The 18375-nt window shown below is 39.2% G+C and overlaps 1 protein-coding gene across 4 annotated transcripts in view; it reads left to right on the forward strand.

The window, feature by feature from the left end:
- CTNNA3 (catenin alpha 3) overlaps positions 1-18375 on the forward strand; it is a 739429-nt gene that overhangs the window by 124916 nt on the left and 596138 nt on the right. For all 4 annotated transcript variants that reach the window (XM_061373990.1, XM_061373992.1, XM_061373991.1 and 1 more), the window contains exon 7: positions 5342-5545. In XM_061373990.1, coding sequence (XP_061229974.1) covers positions 5342-5545 — 204 coding nt within the window. The remainder of the gene's footprint in view (positions 1-5341; positions 5546-18375) is intronic.

Consider the following 18375-nt stretch of genomic DNA (forward strand, 5'->3'; position numbering starts at 1 on the left):
AGAGAAAGCACAATTTATAGAGCATTTAACTTCTTAAGATGATTTTATGAATTAGATGGTTGCACTTCTATTTCTTCACAGAAAGTTCTATTGGCTAAGGACCTGAAATAAACTTTTCTCTGTCTTCTTATGCCAAATACAGTGCCATGAAATAGATTGATAGATTGTAGTAAATCACAAATCTAGTAAAGAGCAAATCTCATTAAATGTTTACAGTGTGGAAATGTATCATGGAGCTTAACCAACAGTCCAGTATCTAGATGTTTTGCAATGTCATTCTTCCTTTGCCAGTGCTAGTGGGGTGAAAGTTATTACAGATTTATAGGTGAGGAAACTGTCAGTAAAATTAGAGCAGCTAATTAAATCAGTAGATTCTCAAGAATTTCTCTTAAAAGCTCCGTATAACTACCATTTTTTCATAAATAAACACAAAATCATAGCATTATGAATTTAATTGCATATTAAGATTTGTGTTAAAAGAGTGTACATTATCTAATGTCTTTCACTGGTCTTGCATCTTCTGAATATGAGATTTCTCACAAAACGATACAAGTCTTCATGTCTGACTCTCCGTCACTATATTCATCTGATATGTGGTCCTTTAAAGATGTTGGCTATCTAGCAGAGAAATTACACAGGAGATGTTAAAATACGGTAAATCAGTCCAAACCCTCAGGAAATATAAGGTTTGTAGATACCCATGATCTCTCTTTTTCATGCATCAGAAGACCAGTGAGGGAGAAAATACTGATCTAAAAACTCCTTTTAAATGTCCAATTGTCCTTAAGAACTGAGGTAGCTAACCACTGTTTAGCCCTGTTAAAGCAAAACCATGATACTGCTAATTGCATATCTGGTGTCTTCTAATCGGTTGGAAATTGGAGTGTTTTTTCTGCGTAGATGTATCTGTCATAAATATTTGATGAAACTGCTTGAAGTATTTAATCTGTGAGCAGAATCTTAAATCTTATTTTCCTTGTTATTATTGCCTGGATTTTTTTTTTTTAATTTAGAGTTGAACTGTAGTAGTTTTTTTATTATTATTTGTCCATCTTTGCATGAACTTCCTAAAGAATACATTTCTTCTTACATTTTGTATGAAATTTGAAGGCAGTAATTTTGCTAAATGGCTAATTGGCTGTAGCCTTCAGGTGTGTCTTAGTCTTCCACGATTGTTTATTTTTGTAGCAACACTTTGAAGCTGTTTCTTTTTGTAGTAACACTTAAATACTCTACTTGGCAGGTGTGTTTTACATTATTATGGAAGTTTTATGTATAGCCTAGTATTAAGGGTGCTTACTTGAGACGTAAGTGCACAAGAGTGAAGTTGCTGCTCCAATAAATAGTAACCAAGTGGCACAACTCCAGTAGAGGTGAGGTGCACAGAACACTTTGGTATTAAGGACTGTAATGTGAATGAGGGAGACAGAATCTCAGATCTCTACCACAAATAAAGTTGCCTTCCACATCAGGAATGAATGTCCTGACCTCTAGGAACTGACTGTATCTTAAAATGCCTTCCTGTGTTATTCTTAGACCATTGTGGATGAGTCTGAGTTTTTTATGTATAAGATTAGTTTAGAACTATCTATTGGGTGTAATAAGTTATTATTATATATATATTTAAAATGTAAGTATTTAAACATTAATGAGTAGTTTTATGCAGTTTACAAATCTGTATCAATATGGTAGTCAAAACTTATTTTTAATTTTGCTGTGTCTTTGGATATAGCCAAAGTAATGAAGTCCCCACTGCTGAGAACTATTCTGATTCTATTTTTAAAGTTATGCATTCTTTCTTAGGTGACAGCTGAAAGGAGTTAATTTCAGCTGCAATTCAGTCTTTCATGGCACTTCTTAGCTTTTCTGTGCAAAGAATTCCTTTACTGCGTTTCCATAATTTCATGTAATGCATATTGTGTTTGAGGCATATAGTAACTTACCTTGACTCCAGCTGAGTGCAGTTTTTCTTTACACTTACGTGTAATCTTACTGTTGTAAGAAAGCTCCAGAAAGAGAAGAAATGAGGCAAAAATGGATGCCTGATACTAGTCCTCTTAATGTGTCACTGAACTATCTTTGTGGAAAAAAAAACAGTGCCTCACTACCTTCAGCCTTCCAGAAAAGTGTCTTCAAGTACATTTTCTTTCTTCTGTGAAAGTATTACAAAAAATGAAGGCTTCTCATGCCAAAATGAAGATCTGTATTACTGCTCTTATCAGACCTGACTCTAGGCATTGATAATTAAGAATTTGCCCACTAAAGCAAAATGACTTTCTGTGCTGTTGTCTGGGAGAGCCAGTCTGGCTTCACCCACTGCCAGCAGGAGGTTAGGGTATATGGTGATGTTTCAGAGTAGAAGAGCAAGCCGTCTTTATTCTATCCAAGCACTTTTTCTTTTCTTTGGATTTTAGTCTTGGCAGGGTCTGCCAGGTACTGACAAAATTTCAGCTTTTCTTCTCTCTGTCCCAAAGAGTGCAGAAGTTGAATTTTTTGTAGCTACCAAGTAGTTCTTAACTGGCTTCAACTTCTTCCACAAAAGAAGATGGAGGCAGTAGACTACCTGTTTCCTTTGTTTTTGTCTTTGTGACTGAGCAAATTATTGTTCCATCCCAGTTTGGCTTTGGTTTCAAAATTGCATGTGAGATTAATGTTTCCATGATCTTTCAATTAGGAAATAATCAAGAGATACAAATAGGGGGTTAGTATGTTGCTTTTATGGATATACAAACAGCTCTGGTTTTCATCTTCAAAATATTTATGCTCTTTCCCTTCTGCTTGCATATGAACTCCTCTTCAGTATATATGTGTATCTGAATAGGTGACCATTGGTTTGAGAAAATCCAGGAGTTTTGAAGTACATGCTTAATACTTTAGTCTATGGTTGCATCTGCTGGATGTGCATAAACACCTGACACAGACTCATAAACCTTTTAAAGGTCTATCGTTTCAGTTGCTGAAACTTAGTTTTAGACTTTTTATTCTCTCATAATATAGACGACAGAAAACTGTACTAGCAGTATCACTGCAATGGTATGAAAATTCCAAAATTTAATATGGAAAATGTGGAGACAGACAGAATTTCGCTAGTACCTTTTCTTTCTCGTCATTATCCATAGAAATTTGAGGGCTAGAGTTCATGTAGTCCCAGTTTCTGATACAAAGCATAACATAATCCTAGAACTTCAGGCCACAGAAGGTCTTACAGAAGTTAAGAAGGCTCACTGTCCACTGATTTTATTTCATAGAATCACAAAATCATTTGCATTGGGAAGGACCTTAACGTCATCTAGTTCCAGCCCCTCTGCCATGGGCAGGAATGACTCACACTAGACCCTGTTGCCCAAGGCTCTGTCCAGCCTGGCCTTTAATGCTGCCAGGGATGGAGCATTTACCACTTCTTTGGGCACCTTGTTCCAGTGCCTCACCACCCTCACATTAAAGAACTTCTTCGTTATATCCAACTTGAACTTTCCCTGTTTAAGTTTAAACCCATTACCCCTTGTCCTGTCACTACAGTCCCTGATGAAGAGTCCCTCCCTGGCATCCTTGTAGGCCTCCTTCAGATACTGGAAGGCTGCTGTGAGGTCTCCATGCAGCCTTCTCTTCTCCAGGCTGAACAGCCCCAACTTTCTCAGCCTGTCTTCATATAAGTGGTGCTCTATCCCACTTATCATCCTCATGGCCCTCCTCTGGACTTGCTTCAACAAGTATGTTTTATGTTCCAGTATGTATGTTAATAGGTAGTAAGTATGGGGTCAAAGTGCTGAAACTACTTAAATAACTCGAATGCTTTAAGTGTGATGAAGGACTTCAGAGCAGTGGAAGACTAGTGGAGGTGGAATGTTTAGAAACCTACACTGAGCTTGCAAGTTGGGAAATACAAGCTTCCATTTGAACGACACCGTAATGTAGAAAGAACCTGCACTGGTTTCCTTTGGAAATACTCAGATTATGAAATCTGATTTTTCTCTAGTTTTTCTGGAGAATCACCCAGCTGTCTGAAAACAATTCTTGTACATTTCAGATGACATGTGAGGATTGGAAATGTAACAAAATCTTCCTTTCCCTAAATCATACCTAGCATGTAAGAGCATGTTAATAATATCCAACAAGAAAGTTTCAAGGTAACTGAAGTCCTTTTTCCTAGCTTTTTAAGCTTTTATCTTATGATGTTCTGATAGAACACTCACTGCTCTTAGAATTGCCTAAGCTAGACAGTACCTGAAATTGTGACATTAAATTAAAAATACAATTAAAATTCTCTAGCTTAAAAGTAGTCTGGTACATACTGGATATACACAGATAAGTTCTGATTGACCTGACCTAAATTCCACTTAAGGGTATATGGCAGAGTTTGCCTGTTTAATATTTTCTCTGAAAGCTTGGAACCACATATGGGTTTAATAGATGAATGGATTTGAATGGAATATAGGCTTGGTGGTCTTGACAGTAATGACAATGTTTCAAATGTTCAGTTAGATAAAAAATTACTAGTTTGAATTTCTTGAAATGCTGAAGCTTGAATATACTTACTTTCACATTTCATGAAAATATCACCACTTTTTCTTTAGATGATTTGCTTGACGCATAAATGTAATTAATTTATTATGCCAGAGTGGCAGATGCTTTTGTTTACCCTAGGTAGTGAAAAGCAAAAGGACACTTATATCTATGTCCTTTGAAAAAACAGAATTGCTGAACAACAGCTACTATTTTGTTTTTTGCCCATATTCAGTCTCTTAAAGGTAGCAGCAATGACTTTCTGTCACAGTGTGGGATTCTATCAGACTAAAAATCAGCAGAACTAGACTGCTCATATAATATGATTTAACATTCTTGGTTGTAAGCTAGCAGTGCTGGTTTTGTGTTAAATAAAGAGGCCCTCCTGATCTCTAAAAGACTAAATTTTTGGGGTGTTGAACCTCTCTTTTAAACAAAGCTGACAGCCTGGCCTGAGATACTTGGATAAAATATGGAATGTTACTGAGTAGTAAACTCATACACAGTGTCACGATTGTATGCATAGCCCCAGTAAGGAAAATGGAATTTGCTATGGTCAAAGGTAATTTAAGTATTTCAAGCAGAAAGGTCTTGTTGCGAGTCTAGAAAGCATAAAATCCCTGTAGTTCCATGCTTGGCAGTGTTCAAGGCCAGGCTGGATAGGGCTTTGAGCAGCCTGATCTAGTGGAATGGCAGGTGGTAGGAACTAGGTGATCTTAAGGTCCTTTCCAGGCCTAACCACTCTGATTCTGTGTTCATGCAGGTAAAAAAAAAAAAAAAAAAAAGCGACAACTTAACTGGGCTGACTTTTCTTACCTGTACTCCTGTTATTTTCCAGAATTTAATTATCCTGGATCCTCTTGTAGTGAATGAAGAGAAAATAAGGCCATCACTAGAGAAACGTCTGGAAGCTATTATCAGTGGAGCAGCTTTGCTAGCTGATTCTTCCTGCACGCGTGATTTTCATCGAGAACGCATCATTGCTGAATGCAATGCTATCCGCCAAGCTCTCCAAGACCTGCTTTCTGAATACATAAACAATGTAGGTAACCAGACTTCTTCTTTTTTTTTTTTGTTTTAATGTCTGTTTCAAAGCCTACTTTAGCGTACATTAGAATTTAACCTATAATTAGTGTAAATTAGAGTTTAACCATCATTTCTCAAGATGCTCTTTAAAAGGTTGAAGGGAACATTTTTCTGCATGAATCTAAGCAAGTGCTAAATACATATCCCCAGACTGAGTATGAATCATATTATATCACACAATCTGTGGAAAATACTGCATTATAGATGCAAGGTACTTGTTTAGGTTAGGTTATACGTATTGTGAACAGTCACTACTAAGAACAGATCTAATCCGTCATACACTGGCAGCGGGAGTGTCTTTGTAATGTCGCTTTCTAGACTACAGTTTTAAAATGTAATCTCTATTTGTGTAGGATGCAACAATCTAAATAGTAATGTGCTAAAATTTAAGTAAACTGTTAGTATCATTTTAAAGTAGAGTGTAGAGATTTGTAGTAGAGATTTGGTCTGTGTAAGAGCACCAAGTTACAAGTGTAAAAATGACTTCATTGATAAATTAGAAAGCTGGGACTGCTCAGTAAACCCAGAAATTTGGTTGTCTGGCATTTTTACAGGCCAATTAATCTGTGATATTTTAAAAAGGATTAAAGTTTGGTTATGTTTTAAAAATAACTGTTATAGAGTGGATTTGGCAGCTATGTCTGGCAGTAAAGTAGTGGAGACACAGATACTAGTAACATGGTTACACAGTGTTAATATGTTTTTTTTTCCTCTGGAAACATTTTTTTGTACACATATTGTTCTTATCTGAAGACACCTCAAGATGGTTCCTCAGACACTTTGAGAGGATAGTTGTATGATACAACTGTTGGTTTTGGGAAGCTGAAATTCCTCCATTTTCTTCAAGTCATACTAGTTAACACAGTCTGAAGCTGTTCTAATAAGACTGTTTGTCTTATCCTATTGTCATTAGAATAATGAAGTGTAGGGACTAAGATAATCTGTGCATGTCAGATGTTTTTTCATTTCACAGATACTGTACTTTTGGGTATTTTATTTGTCAGGGGGCAGGTGGAATTCACAGCTGATTTCATTTTCTGTGAATTCGAGTTCCTCTTTCAGTCCCTATGCCAAATAAAGATGCTATCATATTTTACTCAAAATTTAGCTGCAGCTTCTTTTGAATGCAACACAATTCTTGAACCTTTCTGGTGGTGCTTTTCACAGGGATTTGCTATGTGAGATTTCTTTAGGTCTGGTTAGCTTGGAAAGTTAGTCTTTGACACCTTCTTGCAGCCGCTGTCTATTGCAGTATCTGCTCTAGGGTGAGTGAGGTTTGCTGTTACATGGCTGAAAGTTTAATAAGGGAGGGCATCAACCTTTAATGGTTGCACTCAATGGTCTTAAAGTAAAACTTCATGAGTGTTAAGTCAAATGGTCTTAAATTCTTAGACTCTTGAAACAAAATTGTGATTATCTTTTCTATTTGAAAAATAACCACTGTTTTAGGGTTACATAGTGCTGACTAAGGGGAAGAGAGGAATGCATAACCCCTTCAACTTTCTCAAGTCAGGAAGCAGTTTTTTAAATATGGCAAAAAGTGTCTGCACAAGGTGACATAGGCGAGGAGGGAAGCAGAAAAGAAGAAATACAAAAGATTTAAAGGTGGGAGGTATTTAACTGGGGTTAAATGGCAGGAATGAATTTAAAGCTTTTAGTAGCTTTTAGTGCTCTTGATCTGTTTATACAATTAATATTTCAGTGGAAAAACTCTGACTGAGAATAGTTTATGGCTGTTACTGATGCTGGATTAATAAATTTTTCAATGAGAAGATTATCAGGTGTCAGTTACTTTATTCCACAGCTCTAACTTACTGAAGAATATATGATGGATCCAGGAGACAGTGCTGACTTGTGGTTGTCTTCTGAGCTCTTCTATTAATAACTTCCATAAGCTATGACTGTGAATTGAACGAGCTATTAAAATTATGCCAGACGTTTGTTAACATCATTGTACAATTTAAGGACTACATTGTGATTCTCTTCCTCTCCTCGGGGACACTGTTGTACTCCAGAAGCAGTTGCACTGTCTGCATAAAACTCCATGTGAGTTTATGTTGATGTTCTCATGATGTATTTGTGCCCCGTACCAGGGTAAGGCACAGAGGCTCTGTAGTTCTGCTTGAATGTGAGAATGGAAAGTTTACCCTGCCCACTATCCACAGGGAGCATGCTTTTGCTCCTGTCTTTGGCCTGATGGCGTATGGTTCACAAAACAGCCTTCCCACTGTCAATTGATTTGTTTTCAGTCACTTAAACTGTACTTGTCAGCTGCTTGGAAGACTCCCCCCCCACCACCCCCCCGGCTCCTATGACTGGAGTGTTGGAATGGACGGTTACAGGCTCTTTAGAAAAGAAGGCCTGGCAGGCAGGGAGGGGGAGTTGCCCTTTATGTTAGGGATGGGCTGGAGAGTGTGGAACTCCACCTGGGGACAGGTGAGCACTTAACAGAGAGTTTGTGGATCCGGGTTAAAGGGAAAACAGCGATGGGAGACATTACTGTGGGGATCTGTTACAGACCACCTGATCAAGAGGGATCTGTGGATGAAGCACTCTATAGACAGATAGGAAAAGCCTCACGCTCACAGGCGCTTGTTCTCATGGATGAATTCAACCACCCTGACGTCTGTTGGAATGACGGTACAGCGCGGCACAAGCAATCCAGAAGGTTCCTCGACTGTGTGGAAGACAACTTCCTTCTGCAAGTAATAGAGGAGCTGACAAGGAGAGGTGCCATGCTTGACCTCATGCTCACCAACAGGGAAGGGATGGTTGGAAATGTGATGCTCCAGGGCAGCCTTGGATGCAGCGATCACGAGATGGTTGAATTTGAGATCCTCAGGATAGTGAGAAGAGGATGGAGCAAGCTCACTGCCCTGGACTTCAAGAGAGCAGACTTTGGCCTCTTCAGGAACCTGCTTAGTAAGGTTCCATGGGATATAGCCCTGGGAGGGGGGGGGGCAAGACTCTTGGTTGATATTCAAGGATCACCTGCTACAAGCTCAGGAGTGTTGCCTCCCAACTAGAAGGAAGTGCATCAGGAGGGCCAGGAGACCTCCTTTGGTGGATAAGGAGCTGCTGAGGAAAATTCAAATGGAAAAAGAGTCTTACAGAAAGTGGAAGCAAGGACAGGTGGCCTGGGAAGAGTACAGGGATTTTGTCTGGGAAGCTAGGGACCAAGTTAGGAAAGCTAAGGCCCAGTTAGAATTAAACTTGGCTAGGGATATTAAGGATAACAGGAAGGGATTCTACAGGTACATAGCAAATAAAAAACAGACTAAGGAGAAGTAGATCCCTTCTGGAAGATCTCGGGAGAACTAGCTACACAGGATTTGGAGAAAGCTGAGGTTCTGAATGACTTCTTTACCTTGGTCTTCACTGGCAAATGCTCTGACCGCGCCACCCAAGTCTTGGAAGGCAGACGCAGGCATTGTGAGAATGGAGACCTTGGGCCCACTGTAGGAGAGGATCTGGTTCGAGACCATCTTAAAAACCTGAACATGCACAAGTCATAGAATCATAGAGTCATAGAATAGTTAGGGTTGGAAAGGACCTTAAGATCATCAAGTTCCAACCCCCTGACATGGGCAGGGACACCTCGCTCTAAACCATATTAGCCAAGGCCTCGTCCAACCTGGCCTTGAACACTGCCAGGGATGAAGTATTTGCAACCTCCCTGGACAACCTATTCCAGTGCCTCACCACCCTAACAGGAAAGAATTTCCTCCTTATATCCAATCTAAACTTCCCTGTTCAAGTTTTAACCCATTACCCCTTGTCCTGTCACTACAGTCCCTAATGAAGAGTCCATTCCCAGCATCCCTATAGGACCCTTCAGATACTGGAAGGCTGCTATGAGGTCTCCACGCAGCCTTCTCTTCTCCAGCCTCAACAGCCCCAACTTTCTCAGCCTGTCTTCATATGGGAGGTGCTCCAGTCCCCTGATCATTCTCGTGGCCCTCCTCTGGACTTGTTCCAACAGAGCCATGTCCTTTTTATGTTGAGGACACCAGAACTGTACACAATACTCCAAGTGAGGTCTCACGAGAGCAGAATAGAGGGGCAGGATCACCTCCTTCGACCTGCTGGTCACACTCCTTTTGATGCAGCCCAGAATACAGTTGGCTTTCTGGGCTGCAAGCGCACACTGCTGGCTCATGTTCATCTTCTCATTGGCCAGCACCCCCAAGTCCTTCTCCGCAGGGCTGCTCTGAATCTCTTCTCTGCCCAGCCTGTAGCTGTGCCTGGGATTGCTGTGACCCAGGTGTAGGACCTTGCACTTGTCATGGTTAAACTTCATGAGGTTGGCATCAGCCCACCTCACAAGCAAGTCAGGGTCCCTCTGGATGGCATTCCTTCCCTCCAGCATATCAACCGAACCACACAGCTTGGTGTCATAGGCAAACTTGCTGAGGGCGCACTCAACCCCACTGTCCATGTCAGCGACGAAGATGTTGAACAAGACGGGTCCCAACACTGATCCCTGAGGGTCACCACTCGTTACCATCCGAGGGTCCTGAAGGAGCTGGCGAATGAAGTTGCTAAGGCGCTGGCCATCATATTTGAAAAATCATGGCAGTCAGGTGAAGTTCCTGTGGCACAGTGGTTAGCAGAACGTGGGCATATGAATTATGAAGGGCTGGGTAACATAAATTCTGACTCGCATGAAGGCCTGCACAACCCAGTTGGAGTCGAGTGAGACAGCCTTGAACTTTCTGTGACTCAGCAGAGCTGAGGAGGGCTGGAGTCAAAAAAATGCAAACAGAACGTTGAAGCAGGAGCTTGCTGCCCACAAGGAATGTACCGCTTATCGCAAGGCATGCACCCTGCTGTTGCAGAGATATGTGTGTGAAAATTAGCTTAGCCAATAGCAATGTATAGACAGGCATGTGGACATGTGTATGTAGCCAATAAAAAATGTACTGCTGTCGCGTGAACTATCACTGATGCTATAAATTAGGTGAGCTTGTGTAATGAATCGAACAAGAACCGTAACTCATATTGAGATTGTCTTCTTGATTCGGGTCGCTCCTCCGACAAGTTCCCAATGACCGGAGAAAGGGAAATATAACCCCCATTTTCAAGAAGGGGAAAATGAATGACCCGGGGAATTACAGACCAGTCAGTCTCACCTCTGTGCCTGGCAAAATCTTGGAGCAGATTCTCCTGGAAGGCATGCTAAGGCACATGAAAAACAACAAGGTGCTTGGTGACAGCCATCATGGCTTCACTAAGGGGAAATCCTGACTGACCAATTTGGTGGCCTTCTATGATGGGGCTACAGAAATGATGGACAGTGGTAGAGCAGCTAACGTCATCTACCTGGACTTGTGCAAAGCGTTCAACACTGTCCCACACGACATCCTTGTCTCTAAATTGGAGAGACATCAATTTAGTGGATGGACCACTTGATGGATAAAGAACTGGCTGGATGGCTGCATGCAAAGAGTTGTGGTCAATGGCTCAATGTCCGGCTGGAGACCAGTAACGAGTGGTGTCCCTCAGGGGTCGGTGTTGGGACCGGTCTTGTTTAACATCTTTGTTGCTGACATGGACAGTGGGGTTGAGTGCACCCTCAGCAGGTTTGCCGATGACACCAAGCTGTGTGGTTCGGTTGATACGCTGGAGGGAAGGAATGCCATCCAGAGGGACCTGAGGTGGGCTGGTGCCAGCCTGATGAAGTTTAACTATGACAAGTGCAAGATCCTACACCTGGGTCACAGCAATCCCAGGCACAGCTACAGGCTGGGCAGAGAAGAGATTCAGAGCAGCCCTGTGGAGAAGGCCTTGGGGGTGTTGGTTGTTGAAAATGAACATGAGCTGGCTCCAGTGTGCGCTTGCAGCCCAGAAAGCCAACCGTATCCTGGGCTGCATCAAAAGAGGCGTGACCAGCAGGCCGAAGGAGGTGATCCTGTCCGTTTTAGTCTGCTCTTGTGAGACTTCACCTGGAGTATTGTGTGCAGTTCTGGTGTCCTCAACATAAAAAGGACATGGATCTGTTGGAACAAGTCCAGAGGAGGGCCACGAGAATGATCAGGGGACTGGAGCACCTCCCATAGGAAGACAGGCTGAGAAAGTTGGGGCTGTTCAGCCTGGAGAAGAGAAGGTTGTGTGGAGATCTCATAGCAGTCTTCCAGTATCTGAAGGGGTCCTATAGGGATGCTGGGGATGGACTCTTCATTAGGGACTGTAGTGACAGGACAAGGGGTAACGTGTTAAAACTTAAACAGGGGAAATTTAGATTGGATATAAGGAGGAAATTCTTTCCTGTTAGGGTGGTGAGGCACTGGAATTGGTTGCCCAAGGAGGTTGTGAATGCTTCATCCCTGGCAGTGTTCAAGGCCAGGTTGGATGGGGCCTTGGGTGATATGGTTTAGAGTGAGGTATCCGTGCCCATGGCACGGTGGTTGGAACCTGATGGTCTTAAGGTCCTTTCCAACCCTAAGTATTCTATGGTGATTCTGTGTTTCTATGATTTGTGTCTATCATTTCTTGCTGTTATGTCATTTGATTACTCTAGGTTTTTCCCTATCTGAGTATTGCTGGCAGGAGCCATATGGCTTCAGAGACACACAGGGTTTGTGTCACCTTTGCAAGTCCTTCTCTGGAAGCTGGTTTGCCAGGAAGCTTTATGAGCTGTACTGACACTGGTAACATTCATTTTTAACTTAGAAGCCCATGGGTCTGCTGCTGATGGTAGGTGCGACCTGCCTGATAAGTGTTTAGCTTGAACAGGATCATTGTCATGGACTTGAGTGCCTGAATTCTGTTTAAGTTCTGCATCATCTTTGTTTCTGAAACTAGCCCTCAGTGCCTAAGCAAATGTACAGGAACTTATGATTTAACCCTGACTATTTGAAACAGTACAAAGAATGTAGCTTTTGTGGTTCCTATTATTTTTTTTCTCAAAGTCTCTAGTAAGCCTGAAAGATATCAAGTGAAATCAAGGGCCTATTGGTGCTAGTGATGAAATTTAGTTTTTGCTGGAAGCTGGGAGAAACATCCTTTCAGCAGATCCTGCCTTTAAGTTAGCTGTTTTTCACAGAGGCTGTATCACAGAAAACAGGTGTAATGGAAAGTTAAGCAAAATGTTCTCTACACTAACAAAGACACCCTCCACCCTCTGTCTCCAAGAAGCTTTAAGTTTTTCTGTTCACAAAGTAATTCAAACATATAGTAAATTGCAAATATATTTATAATTCTTCTGAAAGGCAGCAATTTTTCTTCTGTTATTTCAGAATCCTTCATGTACTGTTATCCTCTGTGAATTTTACTCACAGACATACATTGTTAAGGGATATATTTTCATTTCAGCACATCAAACAACAGAATTACTACTGTAAATTTGGATAGCTTATCAACAGCAGAATCAAACTACAGTGTGTGAATAAAAATGTATTCATAGGAGCAATCATTTTGTTCTAATAATAGGCACTTTCATTTTCCTAATGACAAGCTTTTGTCTTGTGTCTACTCATCCTTTAAAGTTATTTAGTACGATGGAGTGTAGTGATACTAACTCCATGTTTTTTGAGGTCTCTGTCTGCTTTTACTCCCAGGCATAACAGGAGTTTGCACTTCTCTGGGTGATCAAAAGCGGTAATAGAGTTGCAATTGAATGTGGGTTAAAGTGGCTGTTGTGAGCAGCAATTAGGATGATTGCAGACACTGCTTTCTCTGCCTTCATTAAAGGTGTATGTCTGAATAATTATTCTGCACCCACCTTTGGGTTTTAATAAAACGAAAACTGGCTAGATTGTTCAGGCAAGTCTGAAAAAAGGTTGGTAAAGAAAGGTCATATATGCTGATGGTGGGATAGCTGAACTGAATAGCTGAAATTGAATTAAAGTTTCATTACTTTTAGAATGCTGTTTCATGATATTTGAGCTTTAGTAGTTTCTCAGCTTCTTTATATTGGTTGGATTTGGGTAGGTATACACACACAGCATGTTGGGCCAGTATACTTTATGCCTTTTTTGAAAAGCTGTAATTCATTCTTCCATGTGTTTCAAAACCTTCTGTTTATTAACTGGGTTTATGTTAAAATTACCTAAATTTTGGGGGGTCAAATAATGTCAGTTAAACAGTTTGCATTTTCATTGTTGTTTTCAAAGTTTTTACTTTGAAAGTTTTGAAGTTTTTAAGATTTTTATCTTTAAAAATAGTTTCACAGGAATATCTGAAACATTGAGATTAGAAAATATATGTATAAACCCAATATTCTTAATGATCTTTTCAAAGATTGAAAGTTTAAAACCGGAAAGTGAATAGATGACCAGGATTTTTTGTTTATTGATAGCATAGTCAGGGCCTTTCCTTTGTCAACTCATAAATTTGAGCCCTGTGGAATGCTCATGTCTTGCTTTACTGCTGTATTGAGTACTCTTGAACAACAGCTTAAGGTCAGACCCCTTGTCTCTATGCAGAGACTACCTGTGATTGATAATGTTCTGTGTGGTATTTTATTGCGATTCTTACTCTTTTAGAATGGAAGGACATATAGATGCATCAAGAATACAGATATCTCAAACTTCATGTTACTTGTACTTTATGGTTTCCTGATGAAGTCTTTTAATGCTTCCCTGGGTAGAGGGAAGACAAGACACTTTGGTTTATCATCACACTGGTGCAGTGTGTCTTGCATTTAAGCTGCTTAATCTTGCTCTGAGCAGTGGAATTTTTATTTCAGTACTCAGGGGAACATTTCTGGTAGTGGTGAAAATTGCAAGAATTCCGCCAAAAGAGTAATTTCAGATTGAAGGAATAATTTTATTCAGTTTAAAAAGGGAATGTTTCATACTTTCAATGTAAAGAATGGCTTGTTTGTTTTTATTAGATATTTGTATCTCTTGGGGCTATTTTTCCTTAATTATCTGTGTGCTATAGCTGCAGAAAAGTGGATTACTAGTAGTCAGTAATATGTATGTGAAAAGAGTGGTACTCCATAAATAAAAATTAGGGCATAAAATGATATGTCTTGTGAGACAAAATTCACATTGCATGAATCAGATAACCTAACTTGTGAAAAAGCTCCAGACACTTTTGGTTTCTGCTAACTTACCATAAAGTTTATGTTCCTCATTCGCATAAGTGTTCACCTAACCTGTTCCTCTCAGACAGGCTTTGGAGAATACAGGCTGTTTCAGAAAATAGTGTTTGGCGCTTTTAAAGTTTCATTAATTTGGGGCTAATTTGCATTTATATTTTGGAGTAGGGGGTGTAGTGAACAGTCTAATATGATTTATTTTTTTAGTAGTATGCTGAAAATGTATTTCGAGTTTATAATTTCCTCATGGGTACATTTTCCATGACTTAAAAACTTAAACCTTCACATCTCAGTACCTACCAGCTACTGTTCACTCTTCTATAGAAAACTGCTATGATGCAGATTAAAATTTTGTCTAAAGAGATCAAAAGTGCTACAACCATTCAACAGTTCATATATTGCTGCGTGTCCAAATACGTGTATTTTACCATTTTCACATTGTTTGTCCTTTGTTGTTGATGATGATGGTGAAACTTCAAGAAGGATGTTGCCAGTTCTGCGAAGGTGTGTATACCTTTTTTCATAGCTCCAAAATGTGGATTGTAGCTTCCAGTGAAACTGTGTGGCTACATGATATTGTGAATCTGTAAAATTGATAATTCAGCTCATTATTTAAAGAATGTAAGAGCTATGACTGAAGAAATGCATTTTCATATGCAGCTCTGTACCTTTATCTGTTTAGCTTGATGTGTCTGTAACTTCCCCCATATAACATAAATTATTTTGAACAATCACATATGATGCAGCTGAAGATTACAGCAACTCGTTAGAGTTATATTATTTGTTCAGTAATATTCTTCAGTATTTGAATGTTCCACATTATTGCTAGTGATGTCTAGGAGGGAGCCAGTGATGTCTAGGGAGCAAAGACTAGGGCACTGTCTGACTTGTCTTTTTTGTTTACTTCCACTTTCTTTCACTGAAATGTATCTTGAAAAGTTCTGTATAATTGCTGTCTGGTTGAAGAACTGAGCCCAAACTTGGCAGACTAGACTAATGAGGGAGTTTAAAGAAATTCCGTATTAAAGTCTTCAAGAACAGAATAACTGCTGGTTATTCATGCAAGTATATTTTTAACCAAATGACTTCCTGAAATCCTTTTTTCTATATTTCTATATAGGAACATAAATAAACAGGACTTCTGTTCATGTCTTTTTGTAAAAAGAATGGACTCAAATGTTCATACTTCAGTGTCCACTTCACAGTCAAACATTTAAAACCCCTACTGTTCCAGAGAATTTTGGAAGTCAGGTATAGCAAAATATAAATTATAAAAATTTCAGTGTGTGATATGTGGTGGCAAGTGCCACTCAGATTTTTCTTATTCAGGCTTTTTTAAATGACTTTATCAAATACTATTTTTTTCAGAAAAAAAGATTAATTTCAGTGAAGTTGACCCATATTTCAAATTATGCTGGCATTTATGCAGGAAAATATGCAGTTTTTATAATTTGGTTGTTGACATTGGCTCATTACTTAGTTCAGTCGACTTTGAACATTGCTGCAGTGGCTTTTCTTACATTTTATATGCAGCATGTGTAATTGAAAGTTATTTTTCTAAATGTCAACTTTTGGCAAAGAGTTTTATAGGGAAATTAGATATGAACTGCTCAGGAAGAAGATTTTTAGTGTGCTTAGAAGACAAAAGTAGTCTTGTGAATTCCCAAATAGATTTACAGTTGAGAAATAAGCTGCAGTTAAGTTTACCTGATTATAGATGGTCTTACAGAACATACAATGAACTGAAATTCATGCACATGAGCTACATAAAGATAATGAAAGATTTTCTATTCTTAAGCCGTATTTTTCATTTAATGCTTCTGAGACAAGCTATTTCAGGATAATCGGATCTTAACTGAAGGATTGCATTGAAGCAAGGATGAGTGAGTCATGGGTTTGTAGAATATGATTCAGTACAATACTCAGTAATTTGTATTTGGTACACCTGACAGTACTGGAAATATATTGGGTTGTTGAAGAATAATTTTTTTCAGGGAACCTTCAATAAAGTAGTATTTCCTCTCTCCCAAGATGAAATAAATCCTTGGTGATAGCTATAAGCACACATTACAAATAAATATGAAGGTATTTGTTAACTCAATATCTACCTAACTTTAATTTACAAGATTTTTTTTTCATTTTTTAACAGTTAATGGAAAATGATTGCCATTATGTGAGGTTTTTTCTGAGCAGTTTCCTATTTTCTGAAGAGTTTTAAAGACTGATAATTTTCTAAATGTTTGTATAGCATTTCTAGGAATACTGTTGAAATCTGGTGTTTCAGAATTCATTTATATTGTTTTTTGATCCTTTTTATAGGGCAGCTGATTCTGTTGTCTGAATGCATTTCTAGGTTGCATTCTGTTTTAGATTGAAAGGTATTTACTGCTTGTTTATGTAACAATTCTCATTAAGATTGATTATTGGTAGTTTAGAAATTGTTAATAGAATACTGATATTGCAGACAAATGAAGACCAAATCTAATGCTTAATGAAATAATTACTTTTTTCTAAACAAATCCAGAATTTCTTAAATTCTTCTCTTAATGGCTAAGTATGGAATCTACAATACCCCAAATATCTCTACATATGCAATCTTCAAACATGTGTTCACTGTGATAACATGCTGAATGTTGTTACCCCTGTCTCCCATAACAAACTGAACAAGTATGGAGTAGATAAGTTGACCGTGAGGTGGACTGAAAATTGGCTAAAGTGCTATGCTCAAAAGGTTGGGATCAGCAGCACAGAGTCCAGCTGAAGGCAAGTAGCTAGCAGTATATCCTTAGGGCCAGTACTGGGTCCAGTGCCATTTTAACCCATTAATGCCTTGGATGATGGGAGCAAGTAGTGTCAGCAAGCTTGCAGCTAGTACAGATCTCAGAGGAATGGCTGGTGCCCCAGCTGGCTGTACTGTCCTTTAGAGGGACCTTAACAGGCAGGAGAAAACAGCTGACAAGGAACTTCACAAACTTCAACAAAGGGAAAGACTAGGTGGCCTTACACTGAATTGGCCATGAGCTAGCAATGTGCAACTTCCTGACTGTCCTTGCCAGTTTCTTTTAATGTAAAGTAAATCCCATTATTTGTTAATGGAAGATAAAAAGATACTCTGGTAATGAGGGTAGGACAAAAAATTACATAAAGTAGTAAAAAGAAAGTTTGTTTAAATAATCTCTGGCCACCTTGGGGGGGGTAAAAGGATGAGTAGTTACTAAGGTAAATTTTGTTATAAAACGAAAGTTAAAATGACACTTTGAATTCCTTGTAAAAATTATTTGAGAAGTAGTTGATTAAAGGCTGACCCTATGAATTTCATCAGCAAGAGTGTTGAGCTCTACTCCATGGTAAAAAACAAATGCTTTTTCTTGCAGTTATTCAGATGTAGTTTAAAGGGGCACCACCAACCTATGAGATGCTGCAGTTCTGAATTTCTAAAACCAGGGGTGGCTTCTCTTTGGTGGAAATGGAGATAATCTGCATAGTTCTCAACTGGCTTTTCAACTTAATTTCATGCTTAACTTCTATTGGTTTGGTTTGGGGTTTTTTTGTTTTTTTTTTTCTTTAATGGGGAATGAACAGTGGAGTTTTATGTGAAACAGTTCATGATTTCTTTTAATGAAATCAATGCCATATCATAAAACATTCTAATGCTTTGTCTTTACTATTCAGCCAGATCTTAAAACAGTGATTTAAAAGATATTGGGGATCTAAAACCAAATTCCACATTTCCATTTTCT

Source organism: Neopsephotus bourkii, unplaced genomic scaffold (assembly GCF_033783945.1).
Source record: "Neopsephotus bourkii isolate Nb327-2 ecotype Australia unplaced genomic scaffold, CSIRO-AGI_Nbou_v1 NB_1634, whole genome shotgun sequence".
NCBI lineage: Eukaryota > Metazoa > Chordata > Aves > Psittaciformes > Psittacidae > Neopsephotus > Neopsephotus bourkii.